The 26,786-nt window shown below is 42.3% G+C and overlaps 2 protein-coding genes across 2 annotated transcripts in view; one reads left to right on the plus strand and one right to left on the minus strand.

Moving 5' to 3' along the window:
• Positions 1-963: 963 nt before the first annotated feature.
• Positions 964-18,022, minus strand: LRRC63 (leucine rich repeat containing 63). The gene is made up of 10 exons (XM_038762069.1): positions 17,811-18,022; positions 16,579-16,698; positions 13,897-14,694; positions 13,081-13,152; positions 11,533-11,687; positions 10,437-10,535; positions 7,965-8,101; positions 6,944-7,027; positions 4,986-5,225; positions 964-1,347 (listed from the first exon to the last, which is right to left on the minus strand). The coding sequence occupies exons 1-10, from the start codon at positions 18,004-18,006 to the stop codon at positions 1,167-1,169; spliced, it is 2,082 nt and encodes a 693-aa protein (XP_038617997.1). The 5' UTR covers positions 18,007-18,022; the 3' UTR covers positions 964-1,166.
• A 6,601-nt stretch (positions 18,023-24,623) lies between these two features.
• Positions 24,624-26,786, plus strand: part of LCP1 (lymphocyte cytosolic protein 1) — a 66,210-nt gene continuing 64,047 nt past the window's right edge. The window contains exon 1 of the mRNA XM_038761731.1: positions 24,624-24,702. The gene's annotated coding sequence lies outside the window, so the exon portion shown is untranslated. The remainder of the gene's footprint in view (positions 24,703-26,786) is intronic.

A 26,786-nucleotide genomic window follows, 5' to 3' on the forward strand; every position in this document is an offset into this window, starting at 1 on the left:
GGTTGAATTATTCAGTTGGGTTTTTCCATGGCACAAACCTTCCACTCAGTTTGGATTATGAAGATCTAGAGAAAAGTTTTCTGGTCCAAATTTCAACCTTCAAAGTTGGAACAGTAGAAGAACCCGCTCCCTGGGTGAACACACACTTTGATTTTCCCCCTTTAAGTCTCTGAATTTGCCTTCATGTTCTTTTTGTTACTCAAAAGTCATGCTTCTATTCTAGCCTTTCCAGAAGGTGTCTAATAATCCAGGCTAATGCTCTGCACCTTAGCTCCTTGTGGGCAGAGAGCTTGTCTACCAATTCTGTTGTTTTGTACTCTCCCAAGCACTTAGTACAGTGCTCTGCACATAGTGCTCAATTTATGCCATGGATTGATCAATTGATTGCGTATGGCTGCATCAGGTGGGCACAGTACCTTGGTCCCAAACCAAAGCTCAGGGGTCTCTGTAGTTGTGTTGTTGCACTGATATTCCTCTGCCTTTTTAGGGTTTTTTTCTGGATTTTAATTTTTTTTTTACTTCAGAGCACTCTTCTCCCCTTTTCTCCTCTCTCCATCCCTGCTCTCTTCTCCCAGTCAGAGGCCTCATACTTCACCCGTGCTTCTGGCTAATTAACTGTTCTCTCTGCCCTTCATTGCTTTAACTCACTACAACCTTAAAATGACCAGAAGTCCCTAATTCAGTAGGATATTGGATAATTCTGAGCATCATTTTACCCCCACAAAGAAGCTGGCAGGAAAATCTCACTTTGGGCTATGGTGACAAGAGTGCCCATGGTATTAGCCAATCCAGGAATGGGGTTTTCAGCATGATCAGAATTACATAGAGGGCAACTCCAGTTTTATATGACCATCCTTTCAGAGGATGCAGTTTATAGGAAGCAAAGTAAAGTTGGAAAGACCTTTCAACCTGTGGTCAATATAAGAAAACTGCCAATATTTTCATGTCTTCATTTTTGTTTCTAGCATCTCGGACTGAAGAGTAGCAATAGCATACAAGCAAAAGATTCCTGATTTAAGGCATTTCTCTTACAGAGACTGTAAAACTCACATGGAAGTTACACTCAAAAAGTTGACATTATTTTTCATTAATTTCCTGTTAGGCTGTGGGACTTTTTCCTCTTTAATAACCATACCACATCATCGGTTGCTCAGCTCCACTTCAAATCATTTTTTACAAAGAAAATCAGTCAGGAACTGGTTGTCAAATCTAAGGTTTCTATAACAGGAAGAGCAGCAGACATGAAACATAAAAGGAAGTAGCGGAATCCCAAAAATGTTATAAGGTCGGATTAATTGAAGTCCTTTGCCATACATTGGTCCCTGACAATAGTCGCAGAGGGAAAAGCTGCAAGGAAAAAAAGAATAAGCATTTGTAAAATGTGAGTTCTTATCACTGACAGTACTGTGGGAAATAAAGTCAGCATGTGCATTGGCAATGTTGTTGCTAATCAAAGATCCACTCAGGCCTCAATTGCCTCTGTGGTTTGCTGAAATGACTGGAACTACTTGAGCTGAGTGGAGGTTGGACTGGAAAGTCTTAATGGAAATGTTGATGCTGCCATTCTGAAGGAAAGGAGAGAGCCTGTTAGAATGAAATGTGGAGTGTGTTCCAGATAGCAAGTGCCGAAAAAGACAAGGCTGAGCTTGAACTGGAGTGAAGTGAGAGAGGAATGTGGTTTGGTAAATAGGGGCCAACTGGTAGAACATCTAAAACCCCATGATTACGACTTTTAATTTGAGGCCAGGGGTATTTGGGCACCATTAAAGAGTACTGAGAAGGGTGAAGACCTCTTCAGATTAATGCTTGAGGAGGGTGATTCTTGGTGCTGTGTATGCCAAGCTGTGGGAACATTATCATTATTATTATTATCATTATTATTATAATATGTGTTAAGGACTTACTAGGTGTCAAGCACAATAAACTAACCTGGTGACTAACCCTAACCCTACTTTAATTACATTTTTCTATTTACTCAGATTACAGCAAAAGGAGAACTTGTACTAGGTGATGAAGGGACTTCAGCCAAAAAACAACACAGAATTTTTGACAGAGTATGAAAGGTAGTGAATTGGTTAGTACTCCTTTGTGATGCTTAATTTTCACAGCTCCTTAATTCTGGCTCTATGCTGGGTCTCAGTTTCTATATCTCTAAAATTGCTGCTACAAGAATAAACAACTTAACTTTTCAGACTATTATAGAATGTAAGCCCCTTGAGGGTATGGATGGTCTCTAACCAACTGTATTGTGCTCTCTCAAGTGGCTAGTACTTAGCACTCATCACACAGTAAGCATCCAATAAATATCACTGATTGATGTTTAAAATAACCACAAAACATGACTCTGAAGCATTAGTCTGCATAAATACGCTAAACAAAAATAATTTTAACTATTTAAAGGTACTACCTTCCTAATTCACTTATTAAATGGATCACCCATTAATCAACTGGTTTTATTTCAGAGAACATGAAGAACACATTTTGGAGAATATTTTAGAGATGGTGGCGAACTAGGGTGGAAATATTCAGAATTCAGGGTTGCATTACGGTATGACTAATGAAGTCAGAAAAATGGACAATGTGACAAAAATTAGGGTGTTCATCCAACAGTGGAAGAGAGCCTGGCCTAGTGGAAAGAGCCTGGGAATCAGAGAACCTGGGTTCTGATTCAGACTCTGCCACATCAATCATATTTATTGAGCATTTACTATGTGCAGAGCACTGTACTAAACACCTGGGAGAGTACAACATAAACTGGCAGACATGTTCCGTAGGTCACAGGCAAGATCACACTTGCCTGTTGTGTGACACTGGGCAAGTCACTTAACTTCTCTGGGCCTCAATTTACTCATCTGGGATGGGATGTCTGTTCTCCCTCCCCATTAAAGTGTGAGTCCCAAGTGCGAGAGGGATAGTGTCTGATCTGAAATTCGATTGAATGAATGAATGAATTATGACTTGGTATCTATTCCAGTGCTTAGTACAGTACATTATACTAAGTGCTTAACAAATAACATAATTATTATTATTAAGAACCCTCCAATATAAACAGGCTATCAGAGTTTGACGAGAGAGATTAAGAGGCAGGTTTCCCTAAATCAGGCATGTCAAATTCATTTCTATAGGTAGGCTGCTTATGCCAATAAGCGTTTGTACATGGAAGCACTCTTAGCGGTGGTGAATTACTACTTTTGGGTAAATTTATTAGCCACCTGAAACATTCTACGTTTCCCTTGCCAAAGGTGTTTTGTTCCAACCTTGGTTTCATTTATCAATTCTTAATATTTTGAAACCATTTTGATACCCATGACATAGAATACCAAGGAACTGCAGTTTTCCATGGGCCATGCACAGTGCAACCAGCAGGCCCTGGCTCTGTGCTCCTAGTTTTCCTGGATCAGCAGTTTATGATTATTACACAGGGGACTAAGTTGTAACCATTTACTGTAACAATCAGTTCCCTGCGTAATACTAACGAATTTCTGGAAGAGTAATGGCCCTAAGCACTATGCACTTTCAACCAATGGTATTCAGGACTTTAAACAAGTACTGTAGCAATGATCTTCCTTGGAATTTGAACAGCACGATAACTAAGGTTTAGAATGCCTTTTTTGTGTGTTGGGGCGGCGGGGCGGAGTTACAAATCTTGAGTTTCACCATTATGACAGGTAATTTTACTATTAACAGCTAAAGTGTTTGTGGATGGCTTGTATCTGCTAGTCCCCCACTAGACTGTAAGCACCACGAGGATAGAACTTAGATTTTGTACTTAATTGAATAATTATTATTATTATTATGGACCCTGTTAAATGCTTACTATGTGCCAAGCACTGTTCTAAGCTTTGGAGTAGACACACGTTAATCAGGTCAGACACAGTCCCTGTCCCACGTGGGGCTCACACTTCCAATCCCCATTTTACAAATGAGGTAACTGAGCCACAGAGCAGTGAAGCGACTTGCCCAATAGACAAGTGGCGGAGCTGAGATTAGAACCCAGGGCTTCCTGGCTCCCAAGCCTGTGAGCAGGAAGCAGCACAAACTAGGGTGGAATCATTCAGAATTCAGGGTTGCACTGCAGTATGACTAGTGAAGTCAGAAAAACGGACCATGCGGCAAAAATTAGGAAAGTTATCTAACAGTGGAAGAGAGCATGGCCTAATGGAACGAGCACAGGGTTGGAAATCAGAGAAGCTGGGTTCTAATTCTGCCTCTTGTCTGCTGTGTGGCCTTGGGCTAGTCACTTCACTTCTCTGTGCCTCAGTTACCCCATCTGTACAATGGGGATTAAGACTGTCCCTATGGGGGACAGGGACTGTGTCCAACCCGATCTGCTTGTATCCAACCCAGGGCTTAGTACGGTGCCCGGCACACAGGAAGCGCTTAACAAATACCATGATTATTATTATTATTATACAGTAGGCACTCAGTATTCAGCTTTTGACTGAACGATTGACCCCTCCATATCAACCAACCTGCAGCTCCCAGCCTCAGATCAACCAGACCATCTGCTTCTTCAGCTTTTATGCTTGTTCAGCTGACTCTCCTTCCTCCATGTTATCGCCCTCACTCCGTTCCAGGAATGCCCTTCTCCTCTCTGCCAAACCACCTTCATCAAGGCTCTGATAAAACCCCAACCCACTTCCTGCATAAAGCTTTCCCAGAAGTGGTTACCTCCCACCCCCCGCCCCCCTGCCCCCAGCTATTACTCTGGTTCCCACTATTCACTCCATTTATCCAAGCACTTAGGTTTAACCTCTGCATTTGAATTCTTAAATTTTTTGCCCCTAGCTCTTGCATTTGTATCTCTGTTCATGTTCCTGTGCTTGCCTTCTTCCCCATTTGATTGCCAGATCCTTTGGGGCAGGAACCAACACTATTTTATCTTTCATAAATTACCACCATAGTTAAGTCAGGGCTTTGCCCAAACATTCAATTAAGACTGTTGGTGATGATGATGACGGGAAGCACACGTTTAGTTTACTCACCAGAGAAGTATTTTCTGGGCTTCCTGAGGGAGCACTTTGTAATTTTGCCACAGATGATTTTGAGCAAAGCACAAGGAGGCCAGATGAATGAGGCTCTGGGCACTGTTCCTAGAATTCTCTCTCCACAGTAAAGGATGTGTGAAGGTATTATCTAGGAAAACTTTTTTCAGGTGAAGTTTCAAAGCGCTAGATGGCAAAGCAACCAGTTCGTTTCCTTCAACATTTAGAATCTCCAGAGTTCTGCAAGAGAAGATGACCCAGTGTCTAATGAAAAAATTACCCTTGCAATTTTTCAGGTTGAAGCCAAATTCTTCTCATTTCCACTACTGATTAGTACCAACCATTAAACAGGGGGACAACTGAATGCAAAGAATGGAGAAACTGAGATACGTTATTTATCTAGAATTACATTTTCACTTATTGGCTGTTTTTATATGTTACCAGTCCATGTGAATGTGTACGCAATCCCTCAGATGTGAAGGATGCGCATAAATATGCATTAGTCCTTTTACATCCTTTATGACATTATTTTTGCAGAATTTCCACTTGTATCCACGGTGGAAGCAGTGTTGGCTACTGGGAAGAGCACAGGCCTGGGAGTGAGAAGACCTGTATTCTGAATAATCCCAGCTCTAACAGTTGCCTGTTGTGTGACCTTGGGCAAGTCACTTAACTTCTCTGTGCCTCAGTTTCCTTATCTATAAAATGGGGACTCAATACCTGTTCTCCCTCCTTCTTAGACTGTTAGCCCCATGTGGGACAGGGACTGGGTGCAGCCTGATTAACTTGTATCTACTCCAGCGTTCAGAGCAGTGTTAGACACACAATAGGTGCTTAACAAATATAAAAATAGTACCAAATATATGATAATAATTAAAAAAGATCACCCTCTAAACCTAATTTAACATCACTGCAAATACACATACATATGCAAAATGTTTTCATAGGTGACATGTACTTTTTAGACAAGTTAAAAATAAAGGGGAAACAGTACCGTTTCCCCTTTATTTTTAACTTGTCTAAAAAGACAAAAGAATAGCAAAAGAATATATTTTGTACTAACAGTTCAAGAGGTAGCCACTCATTCTTAATCACACATTTGCATATGCCCTCCTGTTCATCAACATCTAGTATCAGTATCCCTGCTACTTTGGCTCACTGGCCCACACAAGTAGCTCCTAATAACTTTTTTCTCTTTCATTTAAGCCAAATCAACATGATGCATTTTTCCTTTTTCAAACCTACTCATCTCAATTCTCCTGTGCTCAGAGGCACTTATCCCCTTTCTGATGATGGCTGGAAGCAGAGAGAGAAGGATCTTGAAGCTCTGGGTACTAAGAAGATGCAAGAATTGGGTCGGAGTTTAATTCAGTTTAGCTGCCAATTTAGCCAACTGCATTAGACACCAGAACTTTGAAAAATGTCCTTTAAGGTAAAGAGCGATCCCTCCTGTTTCTTTTTGGCCTCTCACTCGCTTTTATAATATCAAGGCCAAAATCAGGGAGTCCATTAAAAGTGCCTCTAGAGATGGTATTAAAATATGAGTAAGGATACGCTCTCACCGCTGGAAAGGTCTATTCTATTTTGGCCTATCCTTTGAGTAGTTCCTTGAACTTTAATGTCTGTTTTCCACTTCGGAACCTTTTAGTCCTCCCTAAATTTGATACGTAATTGGTTGCATGTGAAATTATTGCCATTTTAAAAGGTCATTTTTATAGGTCTTCATTATTTTCTGGAATGCACAAAAATATTATTAAGGAACAAAATATTCATTCATTCATTCATTCAATCATATTTATTGAGCGCTTACTGTGTGCAGAGCACTGTACTAAGCGCTTGGGAAGTACAAGTTGGCAACATACAGAGATGGTCCCTACCCAACAGCGGGCTCACATTCTAGAAGATCTCAAGAGGTTTTAATCCTTCATCTTTGCTTATGGCTTCTACTCTTCCAATACCTGAGATGGCGGATGTCCTCGGGAATAACACAAATATAATTGTAGGAAATATCCAGCAACTGAAGAGAAGGTAATAAAAATAGCCTTTAAAAAGAGATAAAGTGATTAGATTAGGTAATTTCATATACTTATCACTTACAATGTTGGCACAGAACTTGAGGTTTCAATGAAAATGGAAATGCAAAAAGGAACAGCCCTAAGGCACCATTGAATTTACCCTAAATCCTATCCTGGGGTATCCAGCCCCTGGCCCTGCCTGTGACATCATCATGCTACACTGTGTGCCCGGCATAACATGTGTGACATCATAAGAGTTCTGTTAAGGAATGTTTCAGTTTCAGCACTGAACGTACAAATTATCCCTCAAAATATAATGATGCTGCCCTAAATCAGACCTATTCTATTATTCTCTAGACCATAAGTTATTTGTGGGCAGGGAGTGTGTCTACGAACTCTGTTGTATTGTACTCTCCCAAGTGCTTAGTACAGTGCTGTACAAACAGTAAATGCTCAGTAAATACCACTGATTGTCTCGTCACTTATTTCAGAAATCTTGTTTAGCTTTTGGCCTCTTTGCTTCCTACTGTAGAAAAATAGAGAATGTAAAACACTTTCAAATACTCCACATGGCTGCATTTTAAATTTAATTCATCAATTAATCTGTAGGTTAAATTATTTGTTTGAGTGGTCCTGATGTGTTTGTACTGCTTTCTGTTCTTCCTCTGGCTACCACAATCTGTCCATCTCCTCTACTAGACTGTAAAATCCTTGAGAGCAGGGAATGTGTGTCCTGCAATTATTGTATTCTCCCAAGTGCTTAGTACCCAATAAATTCAACTGATTGATTTTCTAAACTTGGCTTCATTTTAATACAAATAACAGGTTTATCGTATTTAAGGAGTTGAGCAGTTACATGGGTCAAACTGGGAGTTATTAAACCAATGAGGATTCACTCACAAGGAAATCTACCCATGACTGAATCAGAATATTTTGAGAAGTTATTTTAGAATGAACACCTTACCCAGGCGGCAGGAGAGAGATCAAATTGAAGGAAATAATGAAAGTTTTAAGATTCCGGAGTTCTTCGATTTTAGAAGGGATCTCTTTGATGGGATTGTTTCTCAGATTTAGAACTTGTAAATTTTCAAGACAAAACACCTAAGGAACAGAAAGGGGAAGCAATCTCGATAAAGATGAATCAAGTAAACACGATTTGTATTAAATTACTGCTTACTATGTGAATGAACAATACTAGAATTAGTAGGATCAGTAGAGAAGTATGAATTGGCTTTAGGATGCATCTTACTTTAATGAATACCAGCCCAAACAGATGCAATAAAATCACCATAGTTAACGTGACCCATCTGGATTTTAATATAGGGAGCTTTAGGGCTATTTGGAAAGTACCTGTTCTATAAATGGGTGCTGTCTCAATCTGACTTTCCGTCCTTGTCTTTTGCATCTCTAATTGTACTCTGGTTCCATCTTTGTGATTGTTTCCCTCCATGTATCTCTTACTGTGAGGGTGTCCTTTTATCTGTGTGTTTTAGATTCTCCCTATGTGCATCTCCACTTTTAAAAAAATGATATTTGTTAAGCGATCACTATGGGCCAGACACTCTACTAAGCGTTGGGGTAGATACAAGCTAATTAGACTGGACACAGCCCATGTCCCACATGGGGCTCAGGAGTCTTCATCCCCATTTTACAGATGAGGTAATTGAGGCATAGAGAAGTTAAGTGATTTGCCCGAGGTCACCCAGCAGAGAAGCGGCATACTAGGATTAGAACCCAGGTCCTTCTGACTGTCAGGCCATGCTCTAGCCACTAGAACATGCTGCTTCTCTAAGTCTACTCACAGACTTTCTGCCATGGCACAAAGTAAACAGCAGAGACTCAAAATTTCCCAAGGTTTTTCCAGGATTAGACGACAACTGGAGTGGAGTGAACTGATGGGCCTCTGAAAGAAGGACACTCCTCAGTAAGAAAAGTGGAGAGGCTTGGTGTCTATCTCCTGCATTAAACTAAAGATATTGAAGGCTTCTCTTGATGGTTACTGTGTGCTGTTCTGGCCAGGCTGTTGAGGACTAATACCTGCCTAAAGTTCAGGAACTGTGTCAGGAGACTAAAGTCAGGTGAAGATATATAATCTGGGGGCAGGAAGTCAGGGAAATTTTAACTATGAAGATGAGTTGCCAAGTACGCTTGCTTTGACGCTGCCGAGCAGACCCATGTAAAGTCCCATGGAGGGTTAAGCAACTCAAAGTGATTTTGGGGACTTTTACTTTTGCCTAGGGAAAGGTACCAAACTGAGCGTTGTTTTTTACAATGATATTTGTTTTAAATGCTCTTTTGATTTTGGACTAAGGCAACCATGCCTTCCTTTAGGCTTGTACAATTCCATTTGCTGATTAAGATTTTACTTTCAATCAGTCATACTTATTGAGTGCTTACTGTGTGCAGAGCACTGTACTTAGTGCTTGGGAGAGTACGATATAATAGCGTCGGTAGAGATGTTCCCTGCCCACAAGCAGCACTTTCATACTGGATCTTCCTTTCTTTAGCTTTAATGCAATTGTTTTTAATCTCTTTCTTTTATCAAGAGCAAAAAGTGGTGGTTCTGAATTCTGGAATTCACACAGCGTAGGAAGGGCTAGGGGTCATACACACCCCGCTCAACACAGCTCCTGACCCCTGTTGAGAGCAGGACCGGAGAGCAGAATGCTGTTGATTCGCACAGCTTTTGGGGGGCTGTGAATTTAAGGCAACGAATGGTAGCTGTGGTCTACCTGAGTTGTGGTCTACCTGAATTTTAGTACCGGTAGGTCTGATAGCAGCCTACCACAGAATTTATTATTATTATTACCATTTTTTCTATCATTATATTTGTTAAGTACATAATGTGTGTCAAGTTAATCAGGTCGGATGCCATTCCTGTCCCACATGGGTTCTACAGTCTAAGTACGAGGGAGAACAGATATTGAATCCCCACTTGACAACTGAGGAAAGCGAGGCACAGAGAATCAATCAATCGTATTTATTGAGCGCTTACTGTGTGCAGAGCACTGTACTAAGCGCTTGGGAAGTACAAGCTGGCAACATATAGAGACAGTCCCTACCCAACAGTGGGCTCACAGTCTAGAAGGGGTAGACAGAGAACAAAACCAAACATACTAACAAAATAAAATAAATAGAATAGATATGTACAAGTAAAATAAATAAATATGTACAAACATATATACATATATACAGGTGAAGTGAAGTGACCCAGGGTCACCCAGTCAGTGGATGGCAGAGCCAGGATTAGAAGCCAGGTCCTCTGACACCCAGGCCTAAGCTCTTTCTATTAGGCCACGCTGCTCCTCATTATTGTGGGGAAACACCAGGAATTTTTCAGTTAAGGCTTAATGCATAGTATCTCTACCTCCTTTGATTGATTTATTCTTTTAATATAAATATTAAAATCCTGAAATAAAGACTGGAATTGACCTACCTCTTCTGGAAACAGTTGCAAATCGTTAAATGATAAATTAAGATACAGCAAAATGTGACTCAAAGGTGTTAAGAGTGGACACTTCGGGAGAAAGAAGGCCTAAAATATATTGACAGAAAAAACAAAGTCAGTGATTTACTAAATAAAAAAATCAGCATTTACCACAGTAATATTAACTGAGGATTTTATTAGACTGTAAGATGTAGGCTGTAGGCCCCCTGTGTGCAGGAATTGCACGTACCAACTCTGTTGCATTGTCCTTTCCCAGGCACTTAGTACAGTGCTCTGCACATAGTAAGCACTCAATAAATACCATTTATTGATTGACTGACTGATATAGTTCCTGTCTCAGTGGTGTTGATAATGTTTAAAGTTTGTTGAGATGAAAGCACTTCCCAGAGGACCAGAAGTGTATTTTAATACAATTGTTATATTCTTGAGCAAATAGACATATCTTGCACTTACCAAGGAAACCACTGGTGATGGAGAATGGATCAAACAAGATCTGACTCTGACATGAGTGGCCATAATGTAAAGTGAAAATTTTAGTGAATTTCACTGATATGTTTAATATCCCTTGGAATCTTGATCTATTGAGTTTGTAAACTGTAAGTCAACTATTCTGTCAGTAGTCAGTAAATGCATTTTATTGAGCACCCTACAGTATATCTAGCATTGTCCTAGTTGTTTTTGACACATGTATAGATATATTCAATACTGCTAGGCATATCACAATATCTGTGGGTACGGATGCACCTTGTTACATGAATGCCTTATCATCAGCAACTCCTGAATGAATGTATCAAAAATGTTTGATGATACTCATAGCTTATTGAGTTAGAATGGATCCAAATGCATATTCTAATGCTGTCCAATACAACTACTATTAACCCATTCCCATTACTGAGCTACCACAGGTGTCATACAGGAAAACGAGTTGTGCTTCAGTGAAAGTGAAGGTGAACTTAAGTAGAAGTTTGGAACAAAGTTTCAACCAGATGAAGTGAAATTATTGAAGTCAGGGAACCTCCCTGAAAAATGATGACAAAAATATAATGCCAAGTAGTGTCCCCCATTATTGAAAAAAATATGATACCTTGAGATTAAGTGCAGTTCTTCCATGTACTCGGCAGTTAAAAACAGCTAAGTTTGCTATGGCCATCATTCCATCACATTTGCTTAATGTTAAACCCTTGTAACCGATACCACGCACCCAATCTGGTTTACTTTCTTCTTCAGAATAAATGGAGACTGAAAAGAAAAACATGTACTGGCCAAACTATGCTGTCAGAACAACTGGAGTTCAGAAGAAACACTGAATTTAGAGTACATAACGTGGAGTCTGCAAGCACCCCAGAATTGAAAAAAATACTATGAATATTTTTGGAAAGGGTAAGAAATAGCGAGAAATATGACCAGAAGCATATTTAACAAGAAGACATGTGTACTCTTTCCATTGCTCTTGGGAGGCAATCCTTTCAACTGAGGCAATGAGAAGGGGTGCAGTGTTCAACAATTGACAGTCCAAGGATTATAAGGCCAGAGAAAATTGAAGAGCTCCTCTGTCTAACATCCAGCTATCTATAATCATCATCATCATCATCAGCAGCAGCAGCAGCAGCAGTAGTTGCATTTGCTGAGCTTCTACTGAGTGCAACGCACTGTACTAGATTATTTGAAATATATAATAGAAGTAAAACACATCACCCCTGTCCTCAAAAATTTATAATCGAATCCTCTACCAATGGACTATATTTGATACTTTTCAGTCAAAAGAATCTCTCCCAAGAGGATTTCATAATTTCTCACAACCTAGACCAGAGTTGGGAACTTCTCAGTTGATGGTTAACGAATTCCTAATGCTGAAATCCCAACCTTAGGGGATTGCTTAGGGGAAGCAGCGTGGCTTAGTGGAAAGAGCCCAGGCTTGGGAGTCAGAGGTCGTGGGTTCTAATCCTGGCTCTGCCACTTGTCAGCTATGTGACTTTGGGCAAGTCACTTAACTTCTCCGTGCCTCAGTTACCTCACCTGTAAAATGGGGATTAAGACTGTGAGCCCCACATGGAACAACCTGATAACCTTGTATTTATGCCAGCACTCAAAACAGTGCTTGGCACATAGTAAGCACTTAACAAATACCATCATCATTATTATTATTCACTTATTCTTCTGTTCTTAGCAGAGATGGAAAACAATTGGTCCCAGTCCCATGTATTTGAAGTCTGCTTTTCTAGTGCCTGTTGGTCTTTTCTTTTCTTCTCAGTCTAAAGTCAGAGAAGCTTTGAGAAGGATCAGCTTCTGCCTATGCTCTAAGAAATATGTTTGCCCCGATTAAAAAAGACTTGATTTTCTATGTCTATGTCAAATCAGATTAGTAAAGATTCAGGGTGAAATTGGAATCCTAGAATAATTGGAATTCCAAATCCAAACTCCGGCAGTAATGCAAATATATTTTGGAGATGTTTCATGTTGTATATTTTTATTTATATTGAATAAAACTATGTAACTGTTGTGTTTTTCCTCATTCCACTTCTAAAACAAGGGGTTAAAGGTGGTTCCTCCGTTAATCCCTCAAATATCGGAATTTCAGTCAGTCATCTAATAAAAACAGTTTATTAAGGAGATTTACACTGCTGACATTTACCTGAATCCCGGGGTTCCTTTTTCTTTTGATGCCTTACCAGTTTTCTTGCTGCCTTCTTAGCAGAAGCAATTTCTGGAAAAGAAAAAAAAAGAGGGATTTTTGGGTCCTTTCTAGCTCTCAGTAAATTTAGGTGACTCCCGATGCTACCCTTCTGATATGCTATCACAGGTTAGAAATTTTCCTCTGGAAAGTGACTGGTTTTACATCAGTAATAGTAATGGTACTGATTGTGTTCTTACCTCAAGCTGAGCACTGTACTAAATGCTGGGCAAATTACCCAGGTGAAAATTGGACATGGTCCCTGGCTCTCAAGGGGCTCACGATCTAAAAATAAAGGAGAAGAGTGGAGAGGAGATAGTGGAGGAGAAAGGAGAGAAAAGGGAAGGGGAAAGGGGCATGGCATATCAAGGAAGGATGAAACAATAAAATCAAAAAATGATATAAAAGACAATGACACTGAAGTGAATAAGAGGAATAGGGCATCGTGTCTAGAGAAGCAGAGTTTGGGGCTCCTTGTTGTTCAGAATCTAGCAGTGACGGCCACAGAATCAGTCACAGAACTTCCCGACATTCCGAAAGTAGAGGCAGCCTCAGGCTGCCACTGCCTCCTCACCCTACTAGCTGGAGGAGAAAGAGGGGATAATGGGAATCCCAGGTGTGTGCTGGTGGGTAGGAGCAGTAATGAACACTGGTATTGCCATCATCATTATCCAGTGCTTCGAACAGTGCTTGGCACATAGTAACAAATACCAACATTATTATCCACACAGAGAATTGAACTGAGCGCTTAGAGGATATAAAGAAGTAACATAATACCTATCATAGACTGCATATGCGGTTTCCTCTCTAAAATGTGCTCGGATAAGCTTTCGTTCTTCAGGAGCTGTACGTGAATTTCAGTCTGAGGACTCTTTTTCAATCTATCACTCCAGGGTGTTTCCTGTTTGTGATCGCCAAAGTAAGTATCAAGCTCTTTCCATGACCCCCTCAGCCTGGGAAATGGGTCAAACAAGCCTTTATAGTTAGGACTATAATGCCTTTGAGATTGGAAACTTTCAGGTGTCCGAGACTTAGAAGATATGATTAAGATTCTGCTTAGAGGCTTATCTACAGAGGAGCTTTGGTCTTTGGGTTGTTCCAGTGCTTGAGTTCTTGAAAACAAAGCTCTTCTGCCTTTGCTAAATATTCTTGCTGCAGCTGTAGGGCTGGCAGGAAAGATCAGATACCTAGGGATAGGAGTCATGTTTTCAGGAAGATTCGAATGAAAGTCTCTGTCACCTGGCTTGGCAAAAAACTCAAGTTCAGTACTGAAATCTGCTTTAAAACTCCAGTCAACCAAGAGGTTTTTGACTCTGACATGGGCTTGTGCAGGTGGAGTGGGTTCCAAAGAGGCTGAACATCCAGAATCAACCCTCACAAGTTCTTGATGTTGTTGTTGTCCTAAAGGGGCCTCAGATCCAATGGGCCTGTAAGCACCAACCGAGACTTCATCTGTGTGCTGGTCTGAGTCAAATTGCTCTAGCGATCTTCCTGTTTGTTCCCTCGAAAAAAAGCCAGAAAGAGGAGTCTCAACTTCAGCAATGCTTGTTTTTTCCTCTTGGGTTGTGCTCGACTCTGATGAAGACAACCACCAAAAAAGCATTATGAGAAGAGAAGAAATAGAGCAAGAAATTAAAGAAAATGAAAGTTGAAATAACGATGAGGTGATTTTCAGGAGGAACCCCCCCCCTCAAAACAACAACAAAAAAACCTACACAAAAAACAATTTTTTTTTGCAATTCCATTCCAAATTCCAAGTTTGATTTTTACATGACTGAAACATTCTATATTTTAATAATATGTTGAAATAACTATAGTGACAATTAAGTATATAACTATAATAATTGGATTTACGGATCTTAGTCTCTAAATCCTACAGGTTTACCATCCTGCTTTTGCCAATCTTTTGGAGCATAATCTCATGTCATATTATCATAGCCCAAACCCTCTTTCCTCTGATGTCTCTTCTACACCTTAATTATGACATCCCTCACCTGCCCCCAGATATGGTTGTTCTTCCTTCACTAGATTTGCCAGCCCCTTGAAAGTTCCCTGTATTCCCTTTTGCCCCTCCACACCCTATCTTTCTGTCGATACTCAACCCCAAATCCAGACTCAATCCCACTGTCCTCTTTCTTCACATTGATATCAATGCATCAGAGTCCTGTGGTGGGAAAACTAGGATCCAAGTTGACCTCACCCATTAAAATTCACTCTTTCTTCAACCCGCTGTAATTATCAGACAATGAGACCAGTCATTCTGGTGCCTGGTTGTTGTTTGGTGGTAAATTAGTTGCTTTATGAGATGCATTATCTCTTTTAGACTACTAGTCTTGAAGTAAGGTATACTCAATGCATGCAACAATGCAATACTGTTCTGAGTTAATGCCCTCCCATCCCACCCCTGACACAAAGTGTCATGCCTACTTCCAAAGGGTGGGCTGATTTTTTTTTTTTTTAATATCAGCCCTATTTTGCTAACTCACATTTAGTTTCTGGTCAATTATGACAATCAGTTCTTTTTCTTGCTCACTTATGCTAAACCAGCCTTTCCTCAGCCTGCATTTGTGTTTATTATTCAGCAACTTGTCCCTACTTCATTTCATCCTACTTTTGTGGAATTATTTTTCCAATATATCTGTCAGTTTGAATTTTCTTTCTGTCTCCCAGTGTTAGCAATTCACCCCAATCCAGAATCATCTATGGGTTTGCTTGCTCCTTCATACTTTATGCTCTTCTAGGTGGATGCAAATTGACTGCCTGATAAATTTCTTTGAACTCTGAAAATTCTTTTAACCGTTTTTCAAAGGGTCTGTTTCCCATGCCTGTAATCGTTTTTTGTCATTCTGAGAATCCTCTTCGGTTTTTCTGTGCCTTTCTTAAAATGCGGTGCCCCAAACTGGGCACAATTCTAAAAATCTTCCTAGTAACAGAGGATATGGGAGAATTCATTTCTATCCCTACCATATCATATTCCTAAATCTAGATTATGAGCCCCCCGCCGGACAGGGACAGGGACCATGTCTAATTCCTACCTGTGTATTCTCTTCCAGGACTTAGTACAGTGCTCTGCACATAGTAAGTGCTTAATAAATACTACTCCTATTCCTACTACTGTTAATACATCTCAGAACATTGTTAGCATTTTGTTTTAATAATAGTCCTACACTGCTGACTTATTCAGTTTTTGCTCAGTTTAACATAATATCCATACTTCTCTCCATTTAAATTATACTGTTTAATATAAAGATATGTGCAAGATAAAACAGATGAAAATTGGAAAGCTGGTACAGAGGGGTGAGTGTGTACGTGTGTGTGTGTGGGGGGGGGTGTTTTCACATAGAATTTTAAATTAACAAAGCAATCCTTACCATTATCCAGATAAACCAGATATCCTGTCAATTTTTTGGAATACTGGAGGCACGATTTGAGAACCTTTTAGTGATTAAAATCACATACCTGGATAGCTTTTCTTTCTCCAATGAATCATTTTTGGGAGGAATTTTGGAGGCAGAGGTCTTCGCAGTAACTTTGGACACCCTAACGTTTTACGAAGACTTAATCGCTCATTTACTATCCCTAGTTAAGAAAAACAGAAAAGATCTTGAAAATGTTCAAATTTTGACCTCTTCCACCACTCAATGACACTTATGAAATAATACTTTAAGAAACAGCTCTATGGAATTACAAATTGCTGTGGGTACATAAGAGGGTCAGTTTATATAAACACAACTACTTTACAGATGAAGGTGGGGGAAAAGAAGAATTAGTGAAAACCATTCTAGGAAGCAATTTAAAAATCCCATCTAAAAGTAAGAGTCATCAAAACTGCAAGGCTTAGTAACTGTAAGGCAATTGTAAAGGTAGCATAGTAATGATTACTGATTGCTGAATATGCCCTTTGGAACCAGAAATTCTTACCAATTATATGGGATGACACTACTAGAGCTTATGATCACAAATACTTTTTTTCTTGGTCCTACATTTTCTTTTCTCCCTATCCTTGCCCCTCTTATTTCTTCCATCTGCTTTCTCCATGCAACACCACCTTCAACTCTGTCTGCAATTAGTCACTGGACACCATAATCCCCACGGCCCCTCTCCCCTCAGCAAACCAAGTGGCAGGGCTGGAGCCAGGAAATAATTATGGTATTTGTTACATGCTTATTATGTGCTACACCCTGTATTAAGCGCTGGGGTGAATACAAGCAAATGGGTTTCTCAAATACACCACTCTAACAGTGAGTACACATGGGAAGTATCATCTCTGGAATGAGGTGGGATAATTTAGACATGTTCCTAGAACAATACCTGTCCTCCCTCCTACTTAGACTGTGAGCCCCCATGTAGGACAGGGACTGTGCCCAGTCTGATTATCTGGAATCTACTCCAGTGCTTTGTACATAGTAAGCACTTAACAAATACCGCAGTTAATATTATTTGCACTTGCAGTCTGGCATCCCTCTTGATCCTGACAGGGATAGCCGGATGAGTATGATGGGCTGTGAGTTTGGTGGGATGAGATAGGTTTGAATTTTCAGGGGTCGCCTTAATAGATTTGGGGTGTGTTGGGGGGCGGAGGGAGGGTTCATCAATTTACTGAAGATAAGTCATTGATCACAGTAAAGAGCAAGGAGAAGGAAGGGGTTAAGGGCAATCAGGTCTGAACTTCCACCTGCAGCAGTTCTTACCTGACTGGAAGTTTACAGTGGAGACATTCAGCCATTCCTGGGTGCCGGAGTCCCCCAAGCTACTGGACATACTTGGTGCCATGGTGGGCAGTGGTTGCAGAGTGGCTCTGTGGTACACTCGGTCAGGAACAGCTGCCATGGGCAAAAATTCAGCTACTTCTGCTACCTCTTCGTTTCTTGGACTAGAGCGACTCATTTAGGCGGCTGCATTTTTGTCTTCCCTTGGTTTGGAGACACAATTGAATCATGGTAAGAGGCACTCTGATACAAGTGGGCAGACAGATGAAATGACCAAATATAAACTATTTCCATTCAATAAATTATTTTAAAATTGGAGATTTCAATTTTATAAATGGTAAGGAAAACCAGCCTTATTGTTTTTCTTGGAGTGACTTAGAAATTACATCAGACAGAACCCCCTCTTACAAGAATGAAATTGCCTGTATATGATGTTTTCTAACATTGCACTACCCTACTTTAGGTGATAGCAGATACTTGTTTTAAATTAAACAGGGTACAAATGGGATAGGATTTCATGGGGTGTCGGACAGTCACCCTTGGTTTGTGTGAGCCCGTCGGGTAAGGCTTGTCTCTATTTTTTGCCGAATTGTACTTTCCAAGCACTTAGTACAAGGTTCTGCACACATTAAGTGCACAATAAATGGGAGTGAATGAATGAGCTCGTTGTGGGCAGGGAATAATAATAATAATGATGGCATTTATCAGCACTTAGAACAGTGCTTTGCACATAGTAAGCACTAATAAATGCCATTATTATTATTATTGTCACTCTTTATTGTTGCATTGCACTTTCCCAAGTGCTTAGTACAGTGCTCTGTGTACAGTAAGCACTCAATAAATACAATTGAATGAATTATACTGTGGTACAGAAAAATGGGTCTGGGATATCGTAGGCCCTAAGTTGTAAACTCCTCCTCAGGTTGTAAAAACCTTGAGGGTGGGGATTGTGTCCCTCTTGTGCGCGCACTACAGTGCTCTGCACAAAGTGCTCAATAAATATGATTGCTATGTGCATGGAAAAGGAAGCAACCAGTACCTGTTTTCTTACTGTCCAGGTCCTTATCCAGTCAGGAATGATAAACACTACTCCTGTGCTGTCTTATAACACCCAGCAGCCCTACAAATGGACTTTGTGCTTCCGAATAAGAGCTTTTCCCACAAGCCGTCAATTTTTTCTTTCCTAAAGACTACCTGGATCTGCAGCAGCGGTATGGGGATCTTTCTCCACCATCTAACCCTCAAAAGTTACATGTCTCGTTCTCACTGAAATATAGCACAGGGTAATGTGACCTTCCTTTCCCCATTCTGAGTGTCTTTACCCTAGGATCACTAAAAAGCAAACCAACCCCACAGCAAACAGATTAGTCTGAAGGAAGACTTCTTGAGTCCAAGCCTTTCTCACTGAAAGACAGCACAGGGGAATGCGACCTTCATTTCCCCAGCCTGAATGTCTTTACCCTAGGGTCATTAAAAAACAAACCAACCCCAAAGCAAACAGATTAGTCTGAAGGAAGATTTCTTGAGTCCAAGCCTGTCTCACCAAAAGACAGCACAGGGGAACGCGACCTTCATTTCCCCATCCTGAGTGTCTTTACCCTAGGGTCACTAAAAAACAAACCAACCCCAAAGTAAACGGATTAGTCTGAAGGAAGATTTCTTGAGTCCAAGCCTTTCTCACCGAAAGAAAGACAGCACAGGGGAATGAAATCTTCATTTCCCCATTCTGAGTGTCTTTACCCTAGGGTCACTAAAAAACAAACCAACCCCAAAGCAAATGGATTAGTCTGAAGGAAGACTTCTTGAGTCCAAGCCCTTCTCACCAAAAGACAGCACAGGGGAACACGACCTTCATTTCCCCATCCTGAGTGTCTTTACTCTAGGTTCACTAAAAAACAAACCAACCCCAAAGCAAACAGATTAGTCTGAAGGAAAATTTCTTGAGTCCAAGCCTTTCTCACCGAAAGACAGCACAGGGGAATGCAACCTTCATTTCCCCATCCTGAGTGTCTTTACCCCAGGATCACTAAAAAACAAACCAACCCCAAAGTAAACGGATTAGTCTGAAGGAAGATTTCTTGAGTCCAAGCCTTTCTCACCGAAAGACAGCACAGGGGAATGCAATCTTCATTTCCCCATTCTGAGTGTCTTTACCCTAGGGTCACTAAAAACAAACCAACCCCAAAGCAAACGGATTAGTCTGAAGGAAGATTTCTTGAGTCCAAGCCTTTCTCACCGAAAGACAGCACAGAGGAACGCGACCTTCATTTCCCCATCCTCAGTGTCCTAACCCTAGGATCACTAAAAAACAAACCAACCCCAAAGTAAACGGATTAGTCTGAAGGAAGATTTCTTGAGTCCAAGCCTTTCCCGCCGAAAGACAGCACAGGGGAATGCGACCTTCATTTCCCCATCCTGAGTGTCTTTACCCTAGGATCACTAAAAAACAAACCAACCCCAAAGTAAACAGACTAGTCTGAAGGAAGATTTCTTGAGTCCAAGCATTTCTCACCGAAAGACAGCACAGGGGAATGCGACCCATTTCCCCATCCTGAGTGTCTTTACCCTAGGGTCACTAAAAGACAAACCAACCCCAAAGCAAGCTGATTAGTCTGAAGGAAGATTTCTTGAGTCCAAGCCTTTCTCACCAAAAGACAGCACAGAGGAACGCGACCTTCATTTCCCCATCCTGAGTGTCCTAACCCTAGGATCACTAAAAAACAAACCAACCCCAAAGTAAACGGATTAGTCTGAAGGAAGATTTCTTGAGTCCATGCCTTTCCCGCCGAAAGACAGCACAGGGGAATGCGACCTTCATTTCCCCATCCTGAGTGTCTATACTCTAGGTCCACTAAAAAACAAACCAACCCCAAAGCAAACAGATTAGTCTGAAGGAAGATTTCTTGAGTCCAAGCCTTTCTCACCGAAAGACAGCACAGGGGAATGCAACCTTCATTTCCCCATCCTGAGTGTCTTTACCCTAGGATCACTAAAAAGCAAACCAACCCCAAAGAAAACAGATTAGTCTGAAGGAAGATTTCTTGAGTCCAAGCCTTTCTCACCGAAAGATGGCACAGGGGAATGCAACCTTCATTTCCCCATCCTGAGTGTCTTTACCCTAGGATCACTAAAAGACAAACCAACCCCCCAAAAAACAGATTAGTTTGAAGGAAGATTTCTTGAGTCCAAGCTTTCTCACCAAAAGACGGCACAGGGGAATGTGACCTTCATTTTCCCATCCTGAGTGTCTTTATTCATTCATTCATTCGATCGTATTTATTGAGCGCTTACTGTGTGCAGAGCACTGTACCAAGCGCTTGGGAAATACAAGTTAGCAACATATAGAAGACGGTCATTCATTCAGTTGTATTTATTGAGCGCTTACTGTGTGCAGAGCACTGTACCAAGCGCTTGGGAAGTACAAGTTAGCAACATATAGAAGATGGCCATTCATTCAATCGTATTTATTGAGCGCTTACTGTGTGCAGAGCACTGTATCAAGCGCTTGGGAAATACAAGTTAGCAACATATCATCATCATCATCATCATCAATCATATTTATTGAGCGCTTACTATGTGCAGAGCACTGTACTAAGCGCTTGGGAAGTACAAATTGGCAACATATAGAGACAGTCCCTACCCAACAGTGGGCTCACAGTCTAAAAGGGGGAGACAGAGAACAAAACCAAACATACTAACAAAATAAAATAAATAGAATAGATATGTACAAATAAAATAAATAAATAAATAAATAGAGTAATAAATATGTACAAACATATATACATATGCTGTGGGGAAGGGAAGGAGGTAAGATGGGGGGGATGGAGAGGGGAACGAGGGGGAGAGGAAGGAAGGGGCTCAGTCTGGGAAGGCCTCCTGGAGGAGGTGAACATATAGAAGACGGTCATTCATTCAATCATATTTATTGAGCGCTTACTGTGTGCAGAGCACTGTACTAAGCACTTGGGAAGTACAAGTTAGCAACATATAGAAGACAGTCCCTACCCAACAGCGGGCTCACAGTCTAGAAGGGGGATCACTAAAAAGCAATCCAACCCCAAAGCAAACGGATTAGTCTGAAGGGAGATTTCTTGAGTCCAAACATTCCTAATGGGGCCCTCACACCTCCTGGGACCTCTGATGGCCCATTGCCATGGAGTACCAGTTGCTCTCCCCCACACCCATTTCCAGTTCCTTACTGGAAATGAAGTGAAGCTAAGAAATGGAGGAGCAGCATGGCTCAGTGGAAAGAGCCCGGGCTTTGGAGTCAGAGGTCATGGGTTCAAATCCCAGCTCCACCACTTGTCAGCTGGGGGACTTTGGGCAAGTCACTTACCTTCTCTGTGCCTCAGTTACCTCAACTTTAAAATGGGGATGAAGACTGTGAGCCCCCCGTGGGACAACCTGATCCCCTTGTTATCTCCCCAGCGCTTAGAACGGTGCTTTGCACATAGTAAGCGCTCAATAAATACGATTGAATGAATGACCGTCTTCTATATGTTGCTAACTTGTACTTCCCAAGCGCTTAGTACAGTGCTCTGCACACAGTAAATATTTATTCTATTTTATTTTGTTAATATGTTTTGTTTTGTTGTCCGTCTCCTCCTTCTAGACTGTGAGCCCGCTGTTGGGTAGGGACCGTCTCTATAGGTTGCCAACTTGGACTTCCCAAGCGCTTAGTACAGTGCTCTGCACACAGTAAATAAATATTTATTCTATTTTATTTTGTTAATATGTTAGGTTTTGTTGTCTGTCTCCCCCTTCTAGACTGTGAGCCCGCTGTTGGGTAGGGACCGTCTCTAGATGTTGCCAACTTGGACTTCCCAAGTGCTTAGTACAGTGCTCTGCACACAGTAAGCGCTCAATAAATACAATTGAATGAATGAATAGTAAGCGCTTAATAAATGCAATTTTTATTATTATTATTATTATCATTTTATCATTATTATTATAATGATGGCATTTATTAAGCACTTACTATGTGTAAAACACTGTTCTAAGCGCTGGGGAGGTTACAATCAATCAATCAATCAATTGTATTTATTGAGCGCTTCCTGTGTGCAGAGGACTGTACTAAGCGCTTAGGAAGTACAAGTCGGCAACACATAGAGACAGTCCCTACCCAACAGCGGGCTCACAGTCGAGAAGGGGGAGACAGAGAACAAAACCAAACATACTAACAAAATAAAATAAACAGAATAGACATGTACAAGTAAGATAAATAAATAAATAAATAGAGTAATAAATATGTACAAACGTATATACATATATACAGGTGCTGTGGGGAAGGGAAGGAGGAAAGATGGGGGAGATGGAGAGGGGGACGAGGGGGAGAGGAAGGAAGGGGCTCAGTCTGGAAAGGCCTCCTGGAGGAGGTGAGCTCTCAGTAGGGCCTTGAAGGGAGGAAGAGAGCGAGCTTGGCGGACGGGCAGAGGGAGGGCATTCCAGGCCCGGGGGAAGACGTGGGCTGGGGGTCGATGGCGGGACAGGCGAGAACGAGGTACAGTGAGGAGATTAGCGGAGGCAGAGGAGCGGAGGGTGCGGGCTGGGCTGGAGAAGGAGAGAAGGGAGGTGAGGTAGAAGGGGGCGAGGTGATGGACAGCCTTGAAGCCCAGGGTGAGGAGTTTCTGCCTGATGCGCAGATTGATTGGTAGCCACTGGAGATTTTTGAGGAGGGGAGTAACATGTCCAGAGCGTTTCTGGAGAAAGACAATCCGGGCAGCAGCATGAAGTATGGATTGAAGTGGGGAGAGACACGAGGATGGGAGATCAGAGAGAAGGCTGATGCAGTAGTCCAGACGGGATAGGATGAGAGCTTGAATGAGCAGGGTAGCGGTTTGGATGGAGAGGAAAGGGCGGATCTTGGCAGTGTTGCGGAGCTGAGACCGGCAGGTTTTGGTGACGGCTTGGATGTGAGGGGTGAATGAGAGAGCGGAGTCGAGGATGACACCAAGGTTGTGGGCCTGTGAGACGGGAAGGGTGGTAGTGCCGTCAACAGAGATGGAAAAGTCAGGGAGAGGGCAGGGTTTGGGAGGGAAGACAAGGAGTTCAGTCTTGGACATGTTGAGTTTGAGGTGGCGGGCAGACATCCAGATGGAGATGTCCTGAAGGCAGGAGGAGATGTGAGCCTGGAGAGAGGGGGAGAGAGCAGGGGCGGAGATGGAGATCTGGGTGTCATCAGCGTAGAGGTGATAGTTGAAGCCGTGGGAGCGAATGAGGTCACCAAGGGAGTGCGTGTAGATCGAGAACAGAAGGGGACCAGGCACTGAACCTTGGGGAACCCCCACAGTAAGGGGATGGGAGGGGGAGGAGGAGCCTGCAAAAGAGACTGAGAATGAGGGGATCAGGTTGTCCCACGGGGGGGGCTCCCAGTCTTAATCCCCATTTTACAGATGAGGTAACTGAGGCCCAGAGAAGTGAAGTGACTTGCCCCAGGTGACGCAGCAGACATGTGGCGGAGCCGGGATTCGAACCCCTGACCTCCGACTCCGAAGCCGGGGCTCTTTCCACTGAGCCTCGCTGCTTCTCTAAATGTCACCCAACTGTGTGTGGGGGGGATTTTTAAGTCTTTTTTCTGCTTTTTCCGCCGTCCCTCAAACCCCTCAGGGCACGTGCCTCAGCGGCCGCCGCCAACGTCCTCGCCGCCGGCGCGCATGCGCAGTCCCACCGGCGCCGCGGGGGGGGCGCGCGGGAGGGGGTGGGCGCGCGTGCGCAGGGTCGCCCTCGCCGCCGGCGCGCGCCCTGCCGGGCCACGTGCCCGCGCGGCGCGCGCTCCCGTCGCTCTCTGCATCTGCAGCTGCAGGCTCCGGCGGAGGAAGCTGGAGAAGAGCTGGGAGAAGCCAAGCCCCACATGCAGCAGCCTCACTTAATTGCGGTGAAGATGACCATTATTATTATTCTTTACTGCCTTTAATACTTGCTTATTCCCCCTCTAAAAATACTCCCCCTTTTAGACTGTGAGCCCACTGTTGGGTAGTTTTCTGTCTCTCTATGTTGCCAACTTGGACTTCCCAAGCGCTTAGTCCAGTGCTCTGCACACAGTAAGCGCTCAATAAATACGATTGATTGATTATTCCCGTCCCCCCTTCCTTCCCCTGTTTGGAAGGACAGGTGGATTAATGAGTTAATTAATTAATAATGGCATTTGTTAAGCATTTACTATGTGCAAAGCACCGTTCTAAGCGCTGGGGAGTTTACAAGGTGATCAGGTTGTCCCACGGGGGGCTCACAGTCTTCATCCCCATTTTACAGAGGAGGGAACTGAGGCCCAGAGAAGTGAAGTGACGTGCCCAAAGTCACACCGCTGACAATTGGCGGAGCTGGGATTTGAACCCTTGAACTCTGACTCCAAAGCCCGGGCTCTTTCCAGTGAGCCACGCTGCTTCTCATGCTGCTTTTAGACTGTGAGCCCACTGTTGGGTACGGACTGTCTCTATATGTTGCCAACTTGTACTTCCCAAGCGCTTAGTACAGTGCTCTGCACACAGTAAGGGCTCAATAAATATGATTGATTGATTATTCCCGCCCCCGCCCCCTTCCTTCCCCTGTTTGGAAGGACAGGTGGATAGGTGGCGTGGCACGTTTTGCAGGGACTCTAAATCCCCTCCTCATCCCTTCCTCCATATGGGAATCATGTGGGAATGCAGCAATCAATCAGTCATATTTATCATCATCATCATCAATCGTATTTATTGAGCGCTTACTGTGTGCAGAGCACTGTACTAAGCGCCTGGGAAGTACAAATTGGCAACATATAGAGACAGTCCCTACCCAGCAGTGGGCTCACAGTCTAAAAGAGTGGGCTCACAGTCTTTTAGCAACAAGTTGGCAAGTACAAGTTGGCAACATCTAGTATATATGTATATATGTGGTTTTGTTCTCTGTCTCCCTCTTTTAGACTGTGAGCTCACTGTTGGGTAGGGACTGTGTCTATATGTTGCCAACTTGTACTTCCCAAGCGCTTAGTACAGTGCTCTGCACACAGTAAACGTTCAATAAATACGATTGATTGATTGATTGATCTAGAAACGGTCCCTACCCAACAGTGGGCTCACAGTCTAGAAGGGGGAGACAGACATCAAAACCAAACATATTAACAGAATCCATGTGGGAATCAAAATGTGCAGCCATAGGACCAGACTGTGAGTTGGGAAGCCTTTTTCTTTTTAAGCCATCAATCAATCAATCATATTTATTGAGTGCTTACTGTGTGCAGAGCACTGTACTAAGCGCTTGGGAAGTACAAGTTGGCAACATCTAGAGACGGTCCCTACCCAGCAGCGGGCTCACAGTCGAGAAGGGGGAGACAGACAACAAAACCCAACATATTAACAGAATCCATGTGGGAATCAAAACGTGCAGCCATAGGACCAGACTGTGAGTTGGGAAGCCTTTTTCTTTTTAAGCCATCAATCAATTGTATTTATTGAGCGCTTACTGTGTGCAGAGCACTGTGCTAAGCGCTTGGGAAGTACAAGTTGGCAACATATAGAGACAGTCCCTACCCAACAGTGGGCTCACAGGCTAGAAGACTAGTTGTCTAGTTGTGACATTTACAGTCTAGAAGACTAGTTGTCTAGTTGTGACATTTACTGTGAGCCCACTGTTGGGTAGGGACTGTCTCTATATGTTGCCAACTTGTACTTCCCAAGTGCTTAGTCCAGTGCTCTGCACACAGTAAGCGCTCAATAAATACGATTTGATTGATTGATTGATCGATCCTCTCCCCCTCGTCCCCCTCTCCATCCCCTCGTCTTACCTCCTTCCCTTCCCCACACCTGTATATATGTATATATTTGTACATATTTATTACTCCATTTATTTTACTTGTACACATTTATTCTATTTATTTTATTTTGTTAATAGCTTTGGTTTTGTTCTCTGTCTCCCCCTTCTAGACCGTGAGCCTACTGTTGGGTAGGGACTGTCTCTATATGTTGCCAACTTGTACTTCCCAAG

This window comes from Tachyglossus aculeatus, chromosome 20 (genome assembly GCF_015852505.1).
Source record: "Tachyglossus aculeatus isolate mTacAcu1 chromosome 20, mTacAcu1.pri, whole genome shotgun sequence".
Taxonomy (NCBI): Eukaryota; Metazoa; Chordata; class Mammalia; order Monotremata; family Tachyglossidae; genus Tachyglossus; species Tachyglossus aculeatus.